Below are 20,909 nucleotides of genomic sequence, written 5' to 3' on the forward strand. Positions count from 1 at the left end.
GGGGGGGGTTAATGTCTTCGTATTTGTTACTTCTTTCTTTCATTAAATAAAAGGCAAATTGATGATTTTTGATCTGTCAGTTTAGGTGAGGGGGGGGGGATCATAAAAAGAGTTTTTCAACATGTCCTCCAAAATGCTTTCCCTTACCTGGAACATCCCATGTTAAAAAAAAAAAAAAAAGTCTATGGAATTTTGAAAGACTGACCTGGTATCTGCCTCATGCCTTGACTTGCCCTCCCCATGTTATACGTAAACATTTATTTCATACTAACCTGTGCTTATCCATACTCACTGTGGGGTGGGGGGGGGTGCACCAAAATCCTGTCTTCGTGCAAACTGTAATCGCAGCTCTACCTACTTCCCCATTGGCTCAGTCATCAACTGTGAAGACAGAAACCATCAGCTTTGGCAGTGTTTCACCAGGAGGTGCAAAGCTAGAAATTTCTACCAAGGAGGTGCCGGTCGTTCACACGGAAACAAAAACCATCACGTATGAGTCATCACAGGTAAGATGTCTATGAAGGCCAGAGCCCCGGCTCTTTGTTTTTGCCCTTTAATGGCTGCTGCATTTGACTATAGCTCATGATACTTAGTTTGTGAGACTCAGAGGACCCAGCAACCAAACAGTGTCTATCAAGTGTGGTAATGGTAGTAATTACAACTTTGTTACCAGCCCAGAAGCTTCAGGTGACTGGAACAGGTCTCCATAGATCTCAGAATATAGAACAAGGCTCAGGAACCTATTTCCTGAGCTAGAGATAAGGGAAGATAACAGCTCAGCAGACCCTACTCCCATTTTTCAAGTCCTGGTATTTTTGTTTTTGTTTTTGTTTTTGTTTTAAAGATTTTATTTATTTATCCGACAGAGATCACAAGTAGGCAGAGAGGCAGGTAGAGAGAGAGAGGAGGAAGCAGGCTCCCTGCTGAGCAGAGAGCCTGATGTGGGGCTCAATCCCAGGACCCTGAGATCATGACCTGAGCTGAAGGCAGCGGCTTAACCCACTGAGCCCCCCAGGCACCCCTCAAGTCCTGGTTTTTTAACGTTGGTTAATTCCGGCCACATTCGGGGTCGTCTGTCCCGAGAGCCACAGCTCCCGGAGGTGGAGTGAACAACGCCGTGACGGTGGGAGTTGACTGAATCATGGTGATGCCCCAACCTAACGTAAATATTCGAGTGCGGTGTCTGTTCCTCGCCTTCCTAGGTCGATGCCGGCGCTGATTTGGAGCCGGGCGTGCTTATGAGCGCACAGACGATCACATCTGAAACCACCAGCACCACGACCACCACCCACATCACCAAAGTAAGTGAGACGGGAGCAGACAGAAGGAAGACATTTACACGGACCTACTTCCCAGTTGGGCTCTACAGGCAGAGTGACGTGACTATCTGGAGGCCCAGATACCTATGTTAGAACTTTCACGTCTACTCCATTCATGGGGCATTTGCCCCTCTGTGCTCATTTTTGTTTAGGAATATGCATACTGATACCCTTTGCTTAATATGGAACTGCAGTCCTTGGCATATGGTAGGTGTTCCAGAAACCCTGGCCAGCCACACCCAAAGGACTCCCTGAGAGCGACACTTCTGAAATTAACGATTTTGAATAATTGCCCAAGAATTGTTTCAACTCTTAACGAGTGCCGTTAGTTAAAACTCTGTTAGCGCTTCTGACCATTGTCCCCACTGAAGGAGGGTTGTTCCTCCTGGTGGGTACATTTGTAACACTTGTCCGTCCCTCGTAGACTGTGAAAGGAGGCATTTCAGAGACGAGAATTGAGAAGCGGATAGTCATCACAGGAGATGCAGACATTGACCATGACCAGGTAAGTGCGCGTGAGGATGGTAAATACCCAGGCAGAGAACCAGAGAGACACTGGTCAGCCCTGCTCTTCCCAGTGGTGGTGGTCTAGTCCATGGTGCAGTGTAAACAGTCTTCTGAATTAACTTTTCCATACGCAATGTACGATTCCTTTTGCGATCGTTGTACCTCATTTGTGAATGACGTATATAGATCTAGCTCGTAAGTCTCCACCTTGCTACTGATCATGCATGTTCCACCTCCTTTTTTGTCTTTGCCCTTCTGTGATTTCCTGGGGATAGGCGCTGGCTCAGGCAATTAAAGAGGCCAAAGAGCAGCACCCTGACATGTCAGTGACCAAAGTAGTGGTCCATAAAGAGACAGAGATCACACCGGAAGATGGAGAGGATTGACCTCAGGTAAGAGGTGACGTTGATTCTCTAGGCTTGGCCTTGGCTGGCATGTAGCATGGGCGCTTCCCCCCGACCTTCCCGTGCCTCCTCCTCCTCCTTTCTTCTCTCACTGGCATTGGGAGGCTGCTTACCGAGGGGCTGCAGAATTGTGGGCGCTGGTTTGTTTCAGATTTGGGAGTTCCACACTGTGGACTTTTTTTTGCGTATTCTGCCAACTAGAGGATCAAGAAAGAAGCAGTCTTTGCTTGCATGGTCTCGCTGGTGTTTCCTTTTCATTCGTGCCCTGTGTTCTTCGTTACCCAAATTCGATTCAGGAATCAGATTTGATTTTACTTGCCATGTGGCCTAATTGGAACGAAGGCCAATTTGTTCCAAAAGGTACGATTTGTGTGTTCCAAATACCAGGAAAATAAAGCGTACCCCTTTCTCCTTCTGACAGCAACAATATCCCATTTCACTCTAAGCTTTCTCTGCGACTGTGTTTGGTTATGCTTCTGTTTATGCTCTCTTTTTGCTTTGTGTCTGAATTTGAAACATGGACATTCACTTTCATTTTGGATGGCTTATATTTTCTGAGTTCTTTGGAGTATTTGTTTTTTCTTCTTAGTATAGCGTTATGTCTCAGGAGGAGGCAAAACTGCAGTCTTGTGCTCCTGCTTTTCTCTAGAAAGTGTGTGCATGCCTTTCCAATGGCTGTTTGGCTGGCATCGTGAGCAGATAGCGTCTTCTGTGTACGCACAGACTTCTTAAGCACACTCACACTCACCTGCTGTGCAAGAACTCACAGGCCCAGAGCATCCCCAGAGGGCTCTGAATGCTGAATGCAACCATTGAGCTACTTACATACTTGGTTATGTGACAAAAGTCGCTTAAATGCTTATGTGTATAAATGAAATAAGGAAGTTCTCTAACGTTGGTTTAGGAACTATAGATTGAATAACAGTCTCTCTTAAAGAAAAAAATATAAAAGTCACTCATGATATTCAAATTAATCATATAATTTGAAAGACAGCAGCAAAAGGGTTCTCCAGTGAGCTTCAGCCACTTGAATGGTGTTCTAGTTAACGTAAGAGAATGCGTATCACGGACTTACGCTGGAATTTTACAGTGTGTTGGCAAAAAGTGCATGTAATAACCTGCAAGAAAATTTTGTTTGTGGCCTTAGTCTGAGGAAGACTCTCGGGTGTTTTCCAAGGAGTAATTGATCAAATCTCTTTCCTACAGGAATAATTTAGCCTGCACATGAATCCAGTCATGCAAACCGTTAGGAAAACCAGAGCCTATATGGAGTTCCCTCTTCTAACCCAACTGACTTGTATCTGCCCATGGAAAATTTCAATCCAGAAGAACTGACCTTGACCATTAATAAAGACACTGGCAGAGAGATCTTCCCATAATAAAGCAATCCGAATCAGCATCACAAAACTGATACTGCATGAAGCAATGATAAAATTACAAAAGAGTAGCATTTTTAATTTCCACCAAGTGTCTAAGTTTTCAGCTATACCTGCACGTTCATAACCAACAATATAAACCGTGATCTCATGTAACACATAAACAATTCATGCCTTTCATAGTTTATTATTAAAGTCTAAACAAAAATTGCAATTTCTTAGGCGACAGATCTTTTGTTTACAGACAAATGAAGATTACCCTAAAATGCTAGAAGCTGTCTAGGTCTAATGTGTCAGGTTTATTCCAGATTAGATGTGCCAATAACCGAGTTTATTCAGTAAACAACTTGAATCTTGTACTTGTCTCACCTGGTTTTATTACTCTCACCCATACACAGCAACGACTCTCAATCCTCCGGAAATATTTAATGCTTACAATCCTGCTTTGTGTATCTAATTTAATTCCTTATAAGGTAGGACTGATTTTAGCATATTAATGTGATTTCTTCCTTGTTCGCTTTGGTCTGCGTCGAACCTGGAAAGCTTCCAAGAGTTCCCTAACAAGCCCTAAATATGTAAATTGTCATTATTTGGGGGAAGAAAACCTGTTTCTCTTAGTTTACAATATTATGAAATTTCACTCCAGAAAGATCTGTTGGGCTTCTGTTGCATTGTTTTCTCTCTTTGTTTCTTTTCCCTTGTGTTTTTAAGTTGATTTTTCTTCTTTTACTTGAAAAAAAAAAAAGTGTTTTATTTCCAAATCTGGTCCATATTTACAATCTAGTTCAGAGCCAAGCCTTAAATTGTACAGAATTTCCACTGTAATTAAACTATTTAGTGTTTAGTTATAAATAGCCTTCAAAAAGATATATTCTCCATTACACTGTCAACTGCATCACACGGTCCATGGTGAATGTATGTTTCTGCATAGCGAAATAAAAATGGTAAATGCATTTAAAGCTGTGATTCTCTGTGTGTAATAATTTCAGTATGGTCTGCGTTTAGCCAAGAAGGTAGCACTTGCATGACGTCAAAAGCCTCATTCACCTGCCTTGTGTAGAGTGTGTCTTTTTGCAGGACAAAATGTGTCTGTGGTGACATAGCTTGTGTATGGATCCTTCAAGGTATGGGAGACAGGAAACAGAAGATACACACATACATGTTTGGTTGCCCAGGAAGGCCTTAAAAAGTACAACTAGTTACCACAGAATCTCGTTTTCAGGGTTAGATTTTTTAATAAAGAGGTTCTCCTCCAAACCCAGTGTTTCTGGGCGCTTGTAATCTACTGGAGAGAGACCCCTCTCTCTCACACGTCAGCTCCACAGCGGAACAGATTAGCCGCGGCATTCTACAAGGGCCCTTGCGGTGTGTTCCCACAGCTCAGCTATCTCAAACTCCTTCAGGCCAGGTGATCTAGCACCTAACTGCTGGCCTACACTAGCACACCTCACGTGCTATTTCTTTGTCAACTAATTTTCTTAAAACTCTTTTCCAGAGAATTACTGGATACGACCCACATGTCTTCGTCTTAGTGGGGAAGCCAAATTCTTACCATTTACCTGCGAAGACATTATCTGCTGCTCTTACTGTCAGTACTGTGTATTCATTTTAGGTACTGAAACATCATCTTACATTTGAAGACAATCAAAAAATGTGTCGAGACCATACACAAAAATGAGCTCAAAATGGGCTAAAGACCTAAACGTGAGACCTGAAACTACACAAGTTCAAAAGAGAGCACAGGCAGGAATCTCTTTGACATCAGCTATAGCAACATTTTTCTAGATATGTCTCCTGAGGCAAGGGATACAAGGCAAAAATAAACTATCAGGACTACATCAAAATAAAAAGCTTCCACAGAGGGGTGCCTAGGTGACTCAGATAGTCAAGCCTCTGCCTTCTGCTCAGGTCATGATCTCAGGGTCCTGGGATCAAGCCCCGCATTGGGCTCTCTGCTCAGTGGGGAACCTGCTTCACCCTCTCTCTCTCTCTGCCTGCCTCTCTGCCTACTTGTGATTTCTCTCTCTCACCGTCAAATAAAATAAAATCTTAAAAAAAAAAAAAAAGAATCTTCTGCAGAGTGAAGAGAACAGTCAGCAAAACAAAAAACAACCTACTAAATGGGAGAAGACATGACATATCTGAAAAAGGACTATTATTTAAAATACATAAAGAAGTTACATAAATCAACACCAAGAAAATTCCAAATAATCTGATTTAAAAATGGGCAGAAGACATGAACAGACATTTCTCCAAAGACCTACAGATGGCCAACAGACACATGAGAAGATGCTCAGTGTCACGCATCATTAGGGAAATGCAAATCAAAAGTATAACAAGATACTACCTCATACCAGTCAGAATGGCTGAAACAACACAAGAAACGAGTTGTTGGCAAGAATTGGGGAAAAAGGAGCCCTGGTGCGCTTGGTGGGAATGCAAATTGGTGCAGCCAATATGGAAAACAGTATGGCTGTTCCTCAAAAAAAATTAAAAGTAGAACTACCATATAACTTACTAATCACACTATTGGATATTTACCCAAAGAATACAAAAACACTAATTTGAAAGTATTTATGTGTATCCCTATGATTATTACAGGAATCTTTATAATAGCCAAATTATGGAAGCAGCCCAAGTATCCGTTGATAGATGAATGGATAACGATGTACTGTGTGTATAAAGGTACTAGAATGGAATATTACTCAGCCAGCAAAAATAATGAAATCTTGCCATTTGCAACAACATGGATGGAGCTAGAGTGTGGAATGATAAGTGAAATAAGAGAAAAAGACCACATGATTTCACACGTTTGGAATTTAAGAAACAAAACAATCTCACAGACGAAAAACAGACTCTTAACTATCGAAAACAAACAGGTTGCTGGAGAGGTGGGTGGGGGATGGGTGAAACAGGTGAAGAGGATTAAGAGTACACTTGCCATGAGGAACATTGAGTAACGTATGGAATTGGGGAATCATACAATTTGTACAATTCAGGTATCATCCACCTGAAACTAATATAACACTGATAATTGGAATTTTTTTAATTTGAGAAATTAAAAAATTCTTTGAAAAAAATTAACTTTTTGATAGGAAAATGATCATTAGCCTCCCAAGGATGACTGTATCCAATCCACTTAGTTTATATCCATCAAGTTGCCCCCACGTTTGTTTTAATTTTGTAAATATTTAACTATAATTGACATATAACATGCTTAAGGTGTACCACATAGCAATTCAATATTTGTATGTATTGTGAAATGATCACATTAAGTCTCGTTAACACCCATCATCATACATAGTGATGAATTTTTTTTCTTGTGGAGCACTTTTAAGATTTACTGTTTTAGCATCTTACAAATATGCAGTACAGTGTTAACTATAGTCAACATGCTGTGTTCACAGTTTTAAACCAAATGGAGGGTTTTCATGTTTTTCTGTCCCCAGCAGTAAGTGCTTATTCCTTTTTATAAATTGCCATTATCAGAGAAGTTACACATGTACAGCTTTCTTTCCTTCTGTTACGCTCTTCATAATTTTTCCAGCCCGTACCCACTGTTGCTGGGGATCCCAAACCACCCCCGCATACTTGGGTATTTATGACAGCAGTGCCCAAAATCTAGTATCAAAGTCAGTATCTGCTTTTATTGCTGCATAACAAATTACCACACAATTAGCTGCTTAAAACCACATGCATTTCTATCTCCCTGTTTCTGTGGGTCAGGGGTTGGGGCCTGGTCCCACTGGATTCTCTAAAAGGCTACAGTCGAGGTGTCAGCTAGGACTGGGGTCTCATCTGCTAGCTCAGCTGGGGAAGGATCCGGTCCCAAACTCTCTATAGTTGTTGGCACACGTCCTTTTCTTGTGGTTGTGGGAGCTTTGGAAGCTTGCTTTTCAAAACCTTAGCAAGACCATCTTCCATAACGTAACATAATCAAATGAGTGGGTTCCACGACTCTTGCCATATTCTGTTGATTAGAAGCAAATCATAGGGTTCTGTTGACAGCACTAAACAAATTTAAAATTTAAATTTGGAGATTATTAATCACTAATATTCCCTAACTCAGCAATTTTAAATTTAGATTCCTCTAATGTATGAAACTGGCTTATGCTTGTTGCTGTGCTCTCAGATAATCTCAGAATATTTTTTACCCTTTACTATGAATCCAGAAAAATGTAGCATTGCATTTGGTGTGAAAAAGACCCTGGAGAATACACATTCAGAAACTGAAGAATTCCACTTGGCTATTAGCCCCCACAGAGAAGAAACCAATTTGCTATAGGATTCAGGTTGTAAGAAAAAAAAAAGAATTGATGCTTCTCTCAAAGGAGCAGAAAAATGACTTGGAAACCTAAAGGCAACATGGTGCAGCCATTGGTAACCAGCATTTTCCTGCTGATTGCCCAGGGATCTGAAGAAAGTTATTGTGTTGCCAAAGTTAGAACCATCCGTAGGATACTTTCTGTGGAGTCCTGGAGTGAATTGCTAGGTCCAGATAATAGCCTTCTTTTAGGTAGAATGCTCCCTGCTTTCAGATGGAGCCCCGCCTGTGTGCTGAGCCCTCAGCTTGTGGGACACCCCTGCTGCTGTAGCATTGAGATTGGTGGTTGGACTTCTGCTGATGGTGACATGTCCACTGCCCAAGTAAGAGAGCCGGGGGCAATGCTAACAAGATGAAGATTTTAGCCAGTTTCACTCTCTCAAAAGATTTTCCCCATCCTTTTATATGCCTTTCAAATTTCACAGAATCACCATGTCCCTTCTGCTTTGGCACAATAAGTTAGATCACACACCTTGTAGGATAATTCAGCCCCCCCTTTTTTTTCTACAATTACTATAATCAATTTCAATTCTGCTGACTTCTTGCTAGCATAGCTACTATGCAATTAATATCAACCCTAGCAATTTTTTAAAAATTAACATAGATGCTGGAACATGGATCCAAAATTGCTTCTGAATTATACATGAGAGTTATACATACCTTTCATCAAATGCTTTCTAATCCTCCTCACTATAGTTAATGAACCAGTGGTCAGAAGTGTCTGTCTTGGATTGCCATAGAGGTGGTCTCATGTTTTAATGAGCATTTATACATTAAATAAAATTGGATTATCCCATTTTTAAAAACCACATTTTGTGACAGGCCATTGGGGCATGTCCCATTGTATTCTCAAAAATTACATTTCATTTTGACAAGTCGTTTATCAGAGCCAATTAACTCTGAAGAAGGGTAAGAAAAGGAGCTAACACTTCCTGATGGGTGTGATGGCTAACACACGCACATGCACACACAATTGCCTGTTGTGTTTCTTTGAGACAAATGGGATCTTCTCAGAGATCGGCCACGTGCTTGTATTACAAGCTTAAGGAAGAGCTTATCAGCCAAGATAGTATATGGATTTTTAGAGTACCCCATATACAACAAGGAGGAACCAGATTACTTTTTTGCCTAAGTTTCACATTTGTTCCCCTTGAATAATACTGAAGCCAAAATGCTCTCTGAAGATAAGCATCATGTTCATTCCAGGCTTGGTGAGGAGCCAAAGCAGAAGCCACTTCTAGTGGGAGGTGTAAGTTGGTAGATTGTCTGCTGTAGGATCAATAAACACGGTCCTAAATTTTTTACAAAGCTTTTGAACCAGCAAATCCACTTATGGGGATTTTTCCTAAATAAGACCAAGTTGTTATAGGAACTAATATACAGGATGTTTAGCTCAGTGTTGCTCATAAAAATGAAGACATTTAGACAGTAAATACTCAGTAGGAAATTTATAATAATGGAAAAGACGTAAGTGGAAAATTTATTATAATAATGGAAAAGACATAAGATGGAATACTGTACAATCAGACAAAATTATAAAATACAAACCTCATAGAGGAAATCATCCTAATATGTTAAGTGTAAAAGTGGATAAAACAGTTTATATATTATGGTGTTAAATAGGTAAAAATGTTTATACCCAGAAAACTCATGGACGTGTACCGAAATGGTAGCACTGCCTTTCAGTATCTGAAGGCAGAGCATATAGTGATTTTCTTTCTTCCTTGTGCTGTTCCATTTTTCCAGTTTCTTCAAGGGTCTGTGACCATTATTGTGTATTTAAAAAAAAAAAAACAGTTTCTGAAACAATACCAATAATTTTATTTAGAGCTGAGAATAATGGGGAGTGAGAGATAAGTAAATGAGAAGAAACTTGGAAAAGTGACTTTGCCCTGGAACTTCAAAGCCATTATTACAATCACCAAATGTTACAAATGCCTTTTGTTAAATACGAACTTCTTTAAGTCACATTCTAATTAAAATGGTGACAGATGAGTTTCTGTTACAGATAATGAGGTTATTTATAGCCACACTTGATACTGGATCTTTCCAAATGAATAAGCTTTGCCTTGGATGCACATTAGCAGTAGGCAGTATATTTGCTTTGTAAGGGCAGTAATTAGTAAACCATAAAAGTAATTTTTCAGTGTTTCCATGGTATAATTGAAAGATAGTGCTTTCATGGGTTTCCTTCACTTTGGCTTCCCTCTGCATAATGCTGGCTGTCCCTAGCCTCATCTTTAAGTAAGCATGGCCTTAAAAAAAAAAAAAAAACCTGGGCTCAGCAATCCTGTGCCTTGCTCACTTACTAACTTTGTTACTATAAGCCATTAACTTAGACCCCTAGAGCCTCAGTTTACTTTTGGTTATAAAGGGAATTTATAGCTAACCAGGGAGATTGTAGGTGAAAACCTTTTAGTTCCACAAGAAAATGTATGACCAAGGAGCAACGTATGAGAAAGTTCTTTGTAAAATATAAAATGGAGTTTGATGGGATGACTTCATTTTTTCCCATCTTTTCTTCCCTCGATGCTGTGCATTGCTTATTCTGTACATGAGAAACCAAACTGGTCTATCTAAGAAATAGCTAATTGCCTCTGTGAGAAAAAAAAAAAGTCCCTCAGCCTGGGGAAAGAATTCAGAACCTGCAAAATCCTTTTCTTGTTATAATTCAAGTGATGTGAATGACTTCAGCTCAGATCCTTCCCTATATCGGGGCCGATTTACACTTTGTTCAGAATGGCAAAAAACAAACGTGTACGTTGATTACCCTCATGCAGGTGGTTCGTGTTAATTCTGTGGGGAGGATTTAGCTAATATTGTCAGTGAAACAGTGACTATGAAGCAGCTGGCACAATCCCTAACGATATTAAGGGTATAAGTGCGCATTGACTCCAAAACCTAAACATGCAGGTTCCCATGAATATTGCATTGTTTGTCGGGTAAGACATGTATCTATATTGGCTTGCACATATTTATGGATTCGCTGGGTTTTTTCTTGTTTTTTTTTCCAATTTTTTAAATATTTTTCCAATTTCTTTCTTTTCAGTGTTTCAGCATTCATTGTTTATGCGCCACACCCAGTGTGGATTAGCTATATTAATTTTTTTATTTGCTGTGTGTTATATCTGCTGAAAGACTTTCTGTCTAAATTCAGAGTTAATAATAGGGGACAGCATTCCACAATTCCGACGAACACTTGTGTCCTTAACTAGGTTCAAGTCTACCTTTCCTGGGGATGCTTCCTGAGGACTTAGAAGGAATTCACAGGCAACAGAGACTCTCCATTATCCGGAGCCGTGGTTCTTTAGTCTAGCGGCATATTACACTCCCTCGGGGATTTTTTCTTTTTTTTTAAATGATATCGAAGTCTGGACTTCTTAAGATTCTGAGTTCATCTGTCTGGAGGTAGAGCCCCAGCATTACTGTTTTTTGTTTGTTTGTTTGTTTTTTAACACTTCACAAATAAGTCTAATGTGTGGAGGAGCACTGGCCTCTTCAGGTGGCTTTCAAACCTAAGCCTGCACTGGAATATATGGAGTATGCGTGGAAACCCAGGCCCCACTGCCGGTGTTTCTGATTTGGTAGGTCTGGGGCGAGCTCTGAGGAGTAGTGTTTCTAACAAGTTCTTAGGTACTGCTGGTGGCACTGGCCCGGAGACCCCACGTTGAAAACTCCCTGGGGGAAAGAGCAATGATTTAGGATTGAGGAATGCTGGGTAGCGAGTCTCTTAACCTACTGTGATTCATCATCGATAAAAGGAAATTAACTTCTCTCCATGCAGATTACTGGGGGATTCATTGAGACCACATGGAAGGTCGCCCATGAAATGTTTCTAGTGCTGGGGAAGCCCAGCGCAATACCGTTGTCTCCCACATTTTAGGAGGCTGGGAGGTAAAGTGGAGTGATTGCCGGGAACACTGAGAGACTAAGGATGACAATAGGACAAAAGCAACAATGGGCAACACCACTAGTCTAGATAGAAATAATGGCGCTGGGAAAAGGAGCTGTGTCTTAAAGGCACAGCAGAAATGGCCCTGTAAACACCAATAAGAATAACCCAAGGGCGCCTGGGTGGCTCAGTGGGTTAAGCCGCTGCCTTCAGCTCAGGTCATGATCTCAGGGTCCTGGGATCGAGGTCCGCATCGGGCTCTCTGCCTGCCTCTCTGCCTACTTGTGATCTCTCTCTGTCAAATAAATAAATAAAATCTTTAAAAAAAATAAATAACCCAAGTGACAGAAAGTCGAAAGTTTCCAAGGATGCACCAGTAATACTAAAAAATATCATGGTGAGGTCCCCAAAACTGCTTCAGCATGTGTTTGTTGCCATCACCCAAGACAGAGCCTCCACGTGGGCTCTTCCTAAAGCCTTGAACTTAGCAGTGCTGGAGAAGAACCAATCACAACCATGCAAAGACGTTCACAAAGAGGCATGCGGGCAGACAAAAATGTCTGGGGATGTGAGGGGAGATGTCCTAGTGGGGCCGGGAAATGAGGAACACAGAGGAGAAAATGTGTCTCCTTGAAGGGATGCAGGAAGTGACCCTGGAATCGCTCCCTAAAGGATATGTAGTGTCCACTAGACAAAGGAGGTGGGGGGGGGGGGCGGGCAAGGAGCAGGACTCTCAGAAAACAGAAGCCCCTCCCCAAGGAGGGCACCTTCACAGGACTGGCACATCAGAGCTCCAAACAGCCTCCACTTACCCGTTCTCCTTGCTCTGGTAACTGCAGGAGCATCAACCTAGCTACCTGAGAATTTAACGCAGAGGAGCAGGAGGAGAACGGAAAGGTCCCCAGAGAAACACCAGCATCAATGAATGACTGAAGGTCACCCAAGGCCACCACCTGCAGCTTCTGATAGCAAATCCTGCTACCAGAGGAGCAGGGTTGGAAGTCAGGGCGGTAGACAGGAGGGCAGGGTGAGGGAAAGGACTGGGAGGACTTGGAGCAGGTGTTGCAGGTGCTAGAACATCTCCTCTCTGGCAATGGTAAAGGAAAATCCAGATAGAGAGCAAACATCAGCTTGGATGGTGACAGGCTGATGATATCCTGTAAGATATTTGGAAATGGTTTGGATTTCTTTCTCTCTTTTCCTTCCTTCTTTCCTTCCTTCCATCCTTCCTTCCTTCCTTTTGATTTTTTCTTTTTAAGATTTTGAGAGAAAGAAAGAGAATGAATAGAGAGAGGGAGAAGCAGGTTCCCTGCTGAGCAGGGAGCCCACATGGGGCTCTGTCCCAGGACCCCTGGGATCGTGACCTGAGCCAAAGGCAGATGCTTAACTGACTGAGCCACCCATGGGTTGGATTTCTTATCAAGTACTTCTATACCATATAGTTCATACATGATTTAACAATGTGTAAAGACTGACAATACCAGGTAATATACTTAATGCAGATGATACTATCAATAGTTTCTACCTTTTCAGGATTTTTCTCACCCATCAGAGTCTTCCTATGTTTCTTCTCACTGTATGGTGGTGTGGGTACCGGAGGTGAAAGAAATGGACATGAACTGGTACTGACCTCAGGACAGAGTCTGAAAGTTGCTTTGTAGAATAAATTCCTTGTAACAGACTGTTATGGAACTTTTTCATAAAAATGTAACATAAAACTCACTTGATGTGCAAACATTAGGTGCTTTGAATTTTTAAAAACTTGGATTTAAGGTGCAGAGGAGTTTCCCATGAATGGAAACAGGGATGTTGGACTGGGAGTGTGAAGCATGACAGCGCCTCCCACCTTTAAGGTTTGGAACACACTGTTATCGGGTATCCACGCACATCTGGCCAGCTTTGGGTATTTTCAGTATTGATTGGGGGTTCAGTATTGGTTTTGGGGGGTTCTTGGGGGGGTTTTTGGTGGGCGGCAAAGCAAGTTTTATTGAACAGTAGCAAAATGATAGTACAAAGCTCCCAAGGAGGAAGGGGACCGGAGAAGGTTGCCACTGGAGTTTCTAAGTCTAGGGGTTTTTATGGGTTTGTTGGTGGGCTGTTTTAATCTGATGAACCCTCCCATGCCTGTCACCCAGTCAGGTTTTTGTCATCTACCTATCACATGGGAAAGGGTGGAGGGCTCCTTCCAGAGCAGTGTAAAATCTTTTTTTTTTTTAAATATTTTATTTATTTATTTGACAGAGAACACAGATAGGCAGAGAGACAGGCATAGAGAGAAGGGGGAAGCAGGCTCCCCGCTGAGCAGAGAGCCCGACGTGGGGCTCGATCCCAGGACCCTGAGATCATGACCCGAGTGAAGGCAGAGCCTTCACTGAGCCACCCAGGGACCCCCCTGCTGGTGTAAAATCTTTTTAAGAGTGGTTTCCTCTTGGGGGGCAGGACGGGGTTGTCCCTGTCTGCCTGCCTTCCAGCTGTCCTTCATCATTCCCCGCTCTGAAGACGTAATCCTAATTGCTGTTAGGGAAAAAGGGTGACAGCTGATTGTAAGCTACTTCCTGCTGGTCAGGAGCATTGGATGGGATGGCGCTCAGGGTTCCTCTCATCCTGATCTACCAAGGGATCCCCTGTAGATACCTGGTTTGACCTCCATGTGAAACTCCATCTGAAACACCATTTGGGGTTTGACGACCTTGATTCTGGAAAGATATAAAGCCAGTTAGGCATTTAGGAGGAAAGGCTCAAACCACAGTGCCAGACTGAGTACAGCCAGGCCTCTGGTGAGCGAGATAGAGGGTGTTTGATGATCTCCCCACATACAGAGCAGATGGCAGGTGAAAAGAATGCAATAAGGGTTACGATTTTGATAGGATATAGACAAAGTGTCTTTTAAGAAGCCTTATCTGGGTCTTCTCCCTCCAAGACTAAGTTTGAAGTCTCTTCTGGGTTCACAGAGGGATTTTGGCTCCTTGCTGTTGGGACCAGGGTTTGAATGTGGAATGGTGGAGCCAGTCTTCAAATTCAGGCATTGTGACAGCTGTTGGAGTGGCTAAAATCACTGAAAGCGGGCCCTCCCAGACAGGCTCTCACCAGGGGAAATGGGACAGGTTGGTTATTCGGGGGCTGGGAGTTGGGAAGCTCCTTGCAAGAGGGATGAAATGAGTTATCTACCCAAACCAGCAGAGACATGTTCCCATGCACTTTGAGCATGGGTGTATATCCATTTTGAGCATGGGTGTAGTCCAGTCTTCCCCTGGGTAACTTCTATTCACTCTTTGCCTCTGGGAATTTGAGGGTGGGAGAACGAGTTGTTCTCTTCCTGTCCCAGAGTTAAACTCTTGAGGTTTTTAAAAGCTTTTTCTGACTCTACCTCCCATATTGATAGATGGGTACCAGCTGTCTGGGTATCCTTGATCAACTAATAGAGGGGGTGTGCTATTTTTCCATATCCTGGTATCCACAAGTGATAGTATCCGACAGAACTATGGGGTCCTTAAGGCATAGGTGAATAGGCACTGCTGTTAAAGCCTGACCCACTTCTCCCTGAGTTTCCCAGACCTGGGGATTAACATCCGCATTCATTATGGGGAGGCAATTGCTAGTAATATCTCTACCAAAGACAGGTATGGGGCTCTCAGGCATTAAGAAAGGTGAGAGAAAATTAGATCTCCCCAGGTGCATCCCAGAAGTCAAGAAAAATATTTGTCTTCTGGGTTGCCCAGTGATGTCCTTAAGGACAACACTAGGGTTGAAAAATTGGCCTGGGGCGGAGAGTAGCACAGAAAAGGTGTCTCCAGGATCCAGAAGGAAATCAATTGGTTCCTTCTATTTCCAAAATTACCCAAAGCTCTGGGTTCCCTATAGTGAGCTGCTTCAGAGCAGCCACAGTGTAGAGCCCAGGCCATATCAGTCCCCATCAGCGACGCTGGCCACCAGAACCCTCGCAGACTGAGGTTCCCGAGGGCATCCGCATTTCCAATGTCCCCCTCCACAAGCAGGACAAGGGTTACAGAGCCTTGGTTTTTGCCACTGGGGGCATTTCCACTCCCAGTGTCCCAGGCAGCCACAGAGACCAGAGTCTTGGGAGGCCAAGTTAACAACCACATGCAAGGCTACAGACTTCCTCTTTAGTTTCTATTCCTTACCCTCCTTTTCATCCCGGTTGTAAAAGACCCACTTGCAGCTCATTAAAGCTCTTCTAGGGTTCCCTCGGGGCCAGCCAACAGCCAACGTGTGCAGTTTTTTTCAGAGTACCTGGGGCCTATTGGGTCTTTAAGAATGCTCTCAGCCTCAGGAGAATTGGGGGAGATATCCTCTCTCAATCCTTTTAAGAAAACTGGGCATTTTCTTCCTGAGTTTAGATTGACAGTTAGCATCAGGTTTACCAACAGACCCAAATATTCTTTACGAGAGGCTTTCAAAGCTATCTTAACAAATTACCCATGAAAACTTTGAGATAGACAAGATTAACCACCATATTTTTTTTACCAACAGACTCAAATATCCTTTAAAAGCACAAATCTATGTCCGGTAATCAATGCTTTAGCACTTTATCCTACTTGGGAAAGACCTATATGTCATACCATTTATTATCCAAGAAAAACTTTCTTAACAATTATCCATGAAAACTTTGAGACAGACATCACCGTCTTAACATGAGCTTATTTAACCTTCAGCAAATCTAGATAGAATCATTCCCTGTTCTAAACCTCATCATCACAGACAGATGAGCAGACTCCCTGTTTTTTCCACCAAAGTGGAAATATGCAGTCCATGTCAGGCCAGAGAGGACAGGGAATTTCTCCAAAATGAGTTTTCAGCAGCTGCTTGGCAATATTTAAGTCTCCATCCCAAGGCAGACTGACTACAGTTGGCTCCAATGATAGCCACCTGGGAAACAAATGAAGAAGTCCCCGTGTACTGCTCAATCCCTCTATGGTGCCCAAGCCCACACCATGATGATGTGATGATGTGATGGTGATACCAGTTTCCAGGGGGATCATTAGGGTCCCAATTAGGGTCTTGAGCTGGTACATCCTGGGCTTCAGTTAGAAATAGAAACCACCCATGGGCTCATCCATCCCTTGATCCCCATATCTTTGAGCAGTGGCCAGAACCCCAAGTTTTTCTGCATTAGAGAGGATCTGATTTAACAGAAGGATTATGTCCAAGTTTGGAAAATTTGAGCTCCCCCTTCATCTCGGGTCTTGTAGCGGCACTTCCTCTTGGTCTCCCTTCTTGCGGAGGGTAAAGCCCTCAAGCACTGACAGGCATTGCAGGATAGGGTGGGTCAGGTAAGGAGACCTGCCCACTCCATCCCCCCAAGGAAGGATGGAGCTAGGGGTGGACATTCACCTGCGGACTCCATTTGCCTGTCAACTTTTGAAGTGGATGTGGTCTTCCTTTGTTCCTCCCCCTTTTTCCAGGTGGCCATGGGTGAGAGCAGCCAGGAGGCTGGGGTCTATCCTACATTGCTGATGTAAATCTTTGTTTTCTCTTAAGGCCCAGAAACATTGTTCATGGGGTACTTCTCCCCATTTTTCCTCATGCTTACAAAATGAGTCCAATGGTAAAATAGTGTTATAGTTGACACTTTCCTCAGGTCTCCATGTCTCACGCTCCAAGTGGCATTGTAGCCATGCCTCAGAGCAAAAGAAAATGAGCCGCCTTTTCTTCAAAGTTTGTGGGTTCTAAAGAAGTGCAGGTTTTGGTCAGGGAACTGCCTATCTACCAGAAGAGAGAGAAAGGCGTCTCTTCAGTTACTTAGGCCACCCTAAGGTGGTGCAGAAACAGGAGGGGTGCAGCAAAGTGTTGCCAGAAGGCAGAGAAGCCGGGCTCCCTGTTCTAAACCTCGTCAGCTCAAACAGAGGAGCAGAGGCCACGTTTGTTTTATGTAGTCAGAAGCACAAACCTACATTTAACCACCGTTTTCCCTCATATTTCCCTTTGGTGTTCATGTCTCCTCCTCCAACTTGTATTATGGCCATGCCTTAGGACAAAAAAAAAATGAGTTGCCTTCATCCAGTTAAAACAGGAAGGCATCTGAGTAAATGAAACTGAGTGATTTATAGGTCGGCTACTCTTCCTATAGCCTATAATGCCAGGAAGGGACTCTAAAGGTCTTGATCAGGGAACTGTCCATCTACAAGAAAAGAGGAAAAGGCATCCCTTAACTGAATTTCTTCTTTTTTAAAGAGTTTATTTATTTATTTGACACAGAGAGAGAGAGAGAGATTATGAGTAGGCAGAATCAGGCAGAGAAGGGGAAGCAGGCTCCCAGCTGAGCAGAGAGCCCGATATGGGGCTCAATCCCAGGACCCCAAGACCATGACCTGAGCCAAAGGCAGAGGTTTAACCCACTGAGCCACCCATTGGGCACCCACTGTGCCCTCTGTAACTCAATTTCTTAGAGCTGATTGGGGGGACTTGAGAAGAGAGGAAAAGTCATCCATCACCTCAGTTCCTTCTCATCTTTTCCTTGTGTGTGGCCCTAGCTACCCACATGACTGACAACCGAAACCTGTGTTCTCTCTGTGAGGTACTGGGAGAAGTGCTTACCCAGGCTTGGTCCTACCTCCAGAGATTGACCCTGGTTTCCACAGATCAATGGGTACACTAGACTTCTTTTAGTAGAGTTGTTCTGTCTGGCGTAGCCCCATGGAGGGACAAGATAGGGTACCCAGGGAAGGGAAATCCACTTGGGATAAGCCCTGATAGAAACAAAAACTTGGGAGATCCCTTAGATCTTAGTTCTTTTGCCCTTCTTGGCCATTTCTTCACATCAGTGGTGTAGCCAGTCTGAGGAGTTCCCTAGCATTACCCAGGATAGGAGGAGTCAGAAACAGGGGACTGTGTGTGAGATCCCTTGGAGGCCACCCGAACCACTCCCAAGAAAATGTCTAAGACACCGTCCTGGGCTTCCCCACTTATTCTCCCAGGAGGAGGAATCAGCCAAGAAAAGAATAGTAGAGGGGTTTCTCTCTGGATGCCCAGATGGGCTAGTCAGGAACCAAGTCCCACCAAGAGCCTTTGGGTGTCCAAAGGGTAGCCTTGGTCAGGTCCTTCAATGCTGCTCAATTTTTCCGAGGTCCCTCACATCCAGTGATCTGTCCCGAAAGGACTTCTCAGTTCTTACCAAACTGACATTCCCAACTTCTCTTGAGGGGGTCCGTCAGAAAGGAGCCCAGAGAACTTGTCACCCAAGGCTTGAGAATGGCAGCAGTGCTAATGGCCCTTACATGGCTGACAACAGATGTCCATTGTGTCAACAAATAAAATAGGGAGAGAGACAGAGAGTCTTGCTGCCCACTATTCATGGCTAGTTGTCCTTAATGATGGGGGGGAGCCCAGATGAGCCCCCAAAAATGTTACAGGATTTTTTTTCCCCATTGGTCCCTGCAGTTCTTGGTCATACCTGTTCGAAGAATGGAGAGGTAGACCAGACAGTGGTGGGCAGCAAAGCAGGGTTTATTGAGTAAAAGCAAAGTGATAGTACAAAGCTCCCGAGGAGGAATGGACCATTCCATGTTGCCCAGGGTTGTTCTGAGATTTTAAAATAGAAGACATTATCTTTAAGATTGAAGACATCCTCACACAGCCTGGCTTCCTTCTGTAGGAATCGTTTCTCATGTTTCTTCTAGTCATTTCTGAGAAAAGACAAGTTTCCCACACATCATTGTCAACAGATGGGAGTCGGTGAAGGAAGGGGGCACCTGGGGATCCAAGGGCCACCAGGAGCAGGAGGGAGCCCTTCACACTGCCAGGAGTTTCCTAGACCTGGACTCCCTGGCAGGAAGCATGGAGGCTGTGACGAGGCCAGATTTAGATGATAGTGGCCCATCAGAGCACGTGACAACTGCAGGTGGGAACAGCGGCAAAGCCTGGCAACAGGTCAGAAGACAGAGGCTTGAGAGAGGAGTCGAGCTTGACTGGCTGCATCCAGGCACTTTCCAAGGACGCACTCCTCTGGGTATAGATGGCTTTTTAAAAACTGATATTAGTGTGTTTGCTTTTCAGCACCCCCTTCCTCCGAAATGTGAGCTGGCAGGGAGTGGAAGATGAAGGGGTCACAGAAGTCTAGAGTGTGCTGGCCAGATGATACCTATTCATTAAGGCTTGACGATAAATGGATGTTATTTAAGAACTAATCACTAATATCTAGCTGTCATTCTATTGCAGTGGTCCATGAAATGTCCCTGCTGTGCCCAGAATGACTCCTACAGAAGTTTGACAGACACTATATATTTAGAAGAATAAACACCTGACTGCAGTCCTTTTAGATATGAAAAAAGAAAAATGCTAACACCATTTATAAGGACATGCATAGCTGATGGTGACTTGCAGTCCTCCCCACCCCCCACCCCCGATATTTTGCTCAGCTCAACCCCTGGCTTACAGCTCCAGCCATGTCCCAGGGCCCCACACCAATCTCTAGCATGGCTTTTCCAGGAGGTTCCCCATCTTCTTGATTTCCCTGAACCCTGATTGTAAACCTCTTTCATAAAATCTCTTCAGTCACTTCCTTTTGAGTGTACTGTTTGTCCCTGCAAGAACACTTGACCTGTTTAACTAGCTACTTACAGCTTTGTGACGTCAGGCAAGTTCTTAACCAGGCTTTGTAATCTGGAAAATAGGAAAATGTGTAAGTTGTAGTTTGAACCATGTCAAAATGATGATATTTGACCAGCCCTGATTGACAGAAATGGCAATTTCATAGGGTCTGTGAGAACTAGTGAAAAGTGAAGTGATTCCAATAGCACTTGGTCTATTGTATGCAATTATTCTTTTCTGATTATGACACTCGGACTTTTGAATTCTGTGTTTGCCCAAGGACAGCATATCTGAGCTGCGTCCTTCTCCCTGATCCCAAGTAGACACTGCTCGTTTGTATTAAGACTCCTTTGCCCTGAGCCCAGAGGCAACCTGAAACCCTTTGAAGCTAAGAGGCACTGCTTCCCAGCCCCATGGCACTACTCTTCTGAACTATCCCCTACAAGGGATTTCCACTCCCAGCGGCCAGCTGGTCTGGCACTTGTGGGGCAGTGAGGACAGAGTGGGCACAGCGGCTCTCCATTCCCATTACTGCGACAC

The 20,909-nt window shown here is 43.5% G+C and overlaps 1 protein-coding gene across 26 annotated transcripts in view; it reads left to right on the top strand.

Moving 5' to 3' along the window:
- Positions 1-3,570, top strand: part of EPB41L3 (erythrocyte membrane protein band 4.1 like 3) — a 231,978-nt gene extending 228,408 nt beyond the window's left edge. For 25 of the 26 annotated variants that reach the window (XM_059409241.1, XM_059409235.1, XM_059409237.1 and 22 more), the window contains 5 exons: positions 375-506; positions 1,203-1,301; positions 1,744-1,824; positions 2,102-2,218; positions 3,437-3,570. In XM_059409241.1, the coding sequence (XP_059265224.1) occupies positions 375-506; positions 1,203-1,301; positions 1,744-1,824; positions 2,102-2,212 (423 nt within the window). In that variant the 3' untranslated portion in view covers positions 2,213-2,218; positions 3,437-3,570. The remainder of the gene's footprint in view (positions 1-374; positions 507-1,202; positions 1,302-1,743; positions 1,825-2,101; positions 2,219-3,436) is intronic. The other variant, XM_059409240.1, reaches the window with a different exon arrangement.
- Positions 3,571-20,909: the final 17,339 nt, after the last annotated feature.

The sequence above is a fragment of the Mustela nigripes genome, chromosome 8 (assembly GCF_022355385.1).
Source record: "Mustela nigripes isolate SB6536 chromosome 8, MUSNIG.SB6536, whole genome shotgun sequence".
NCBI classification, from domain to species: domain Eukaryota; kingdom Metazoa; phylum Chordata; class Mammalia; order Carnivora; family Mustelidae; genus Mustela; species Mustela nigripes.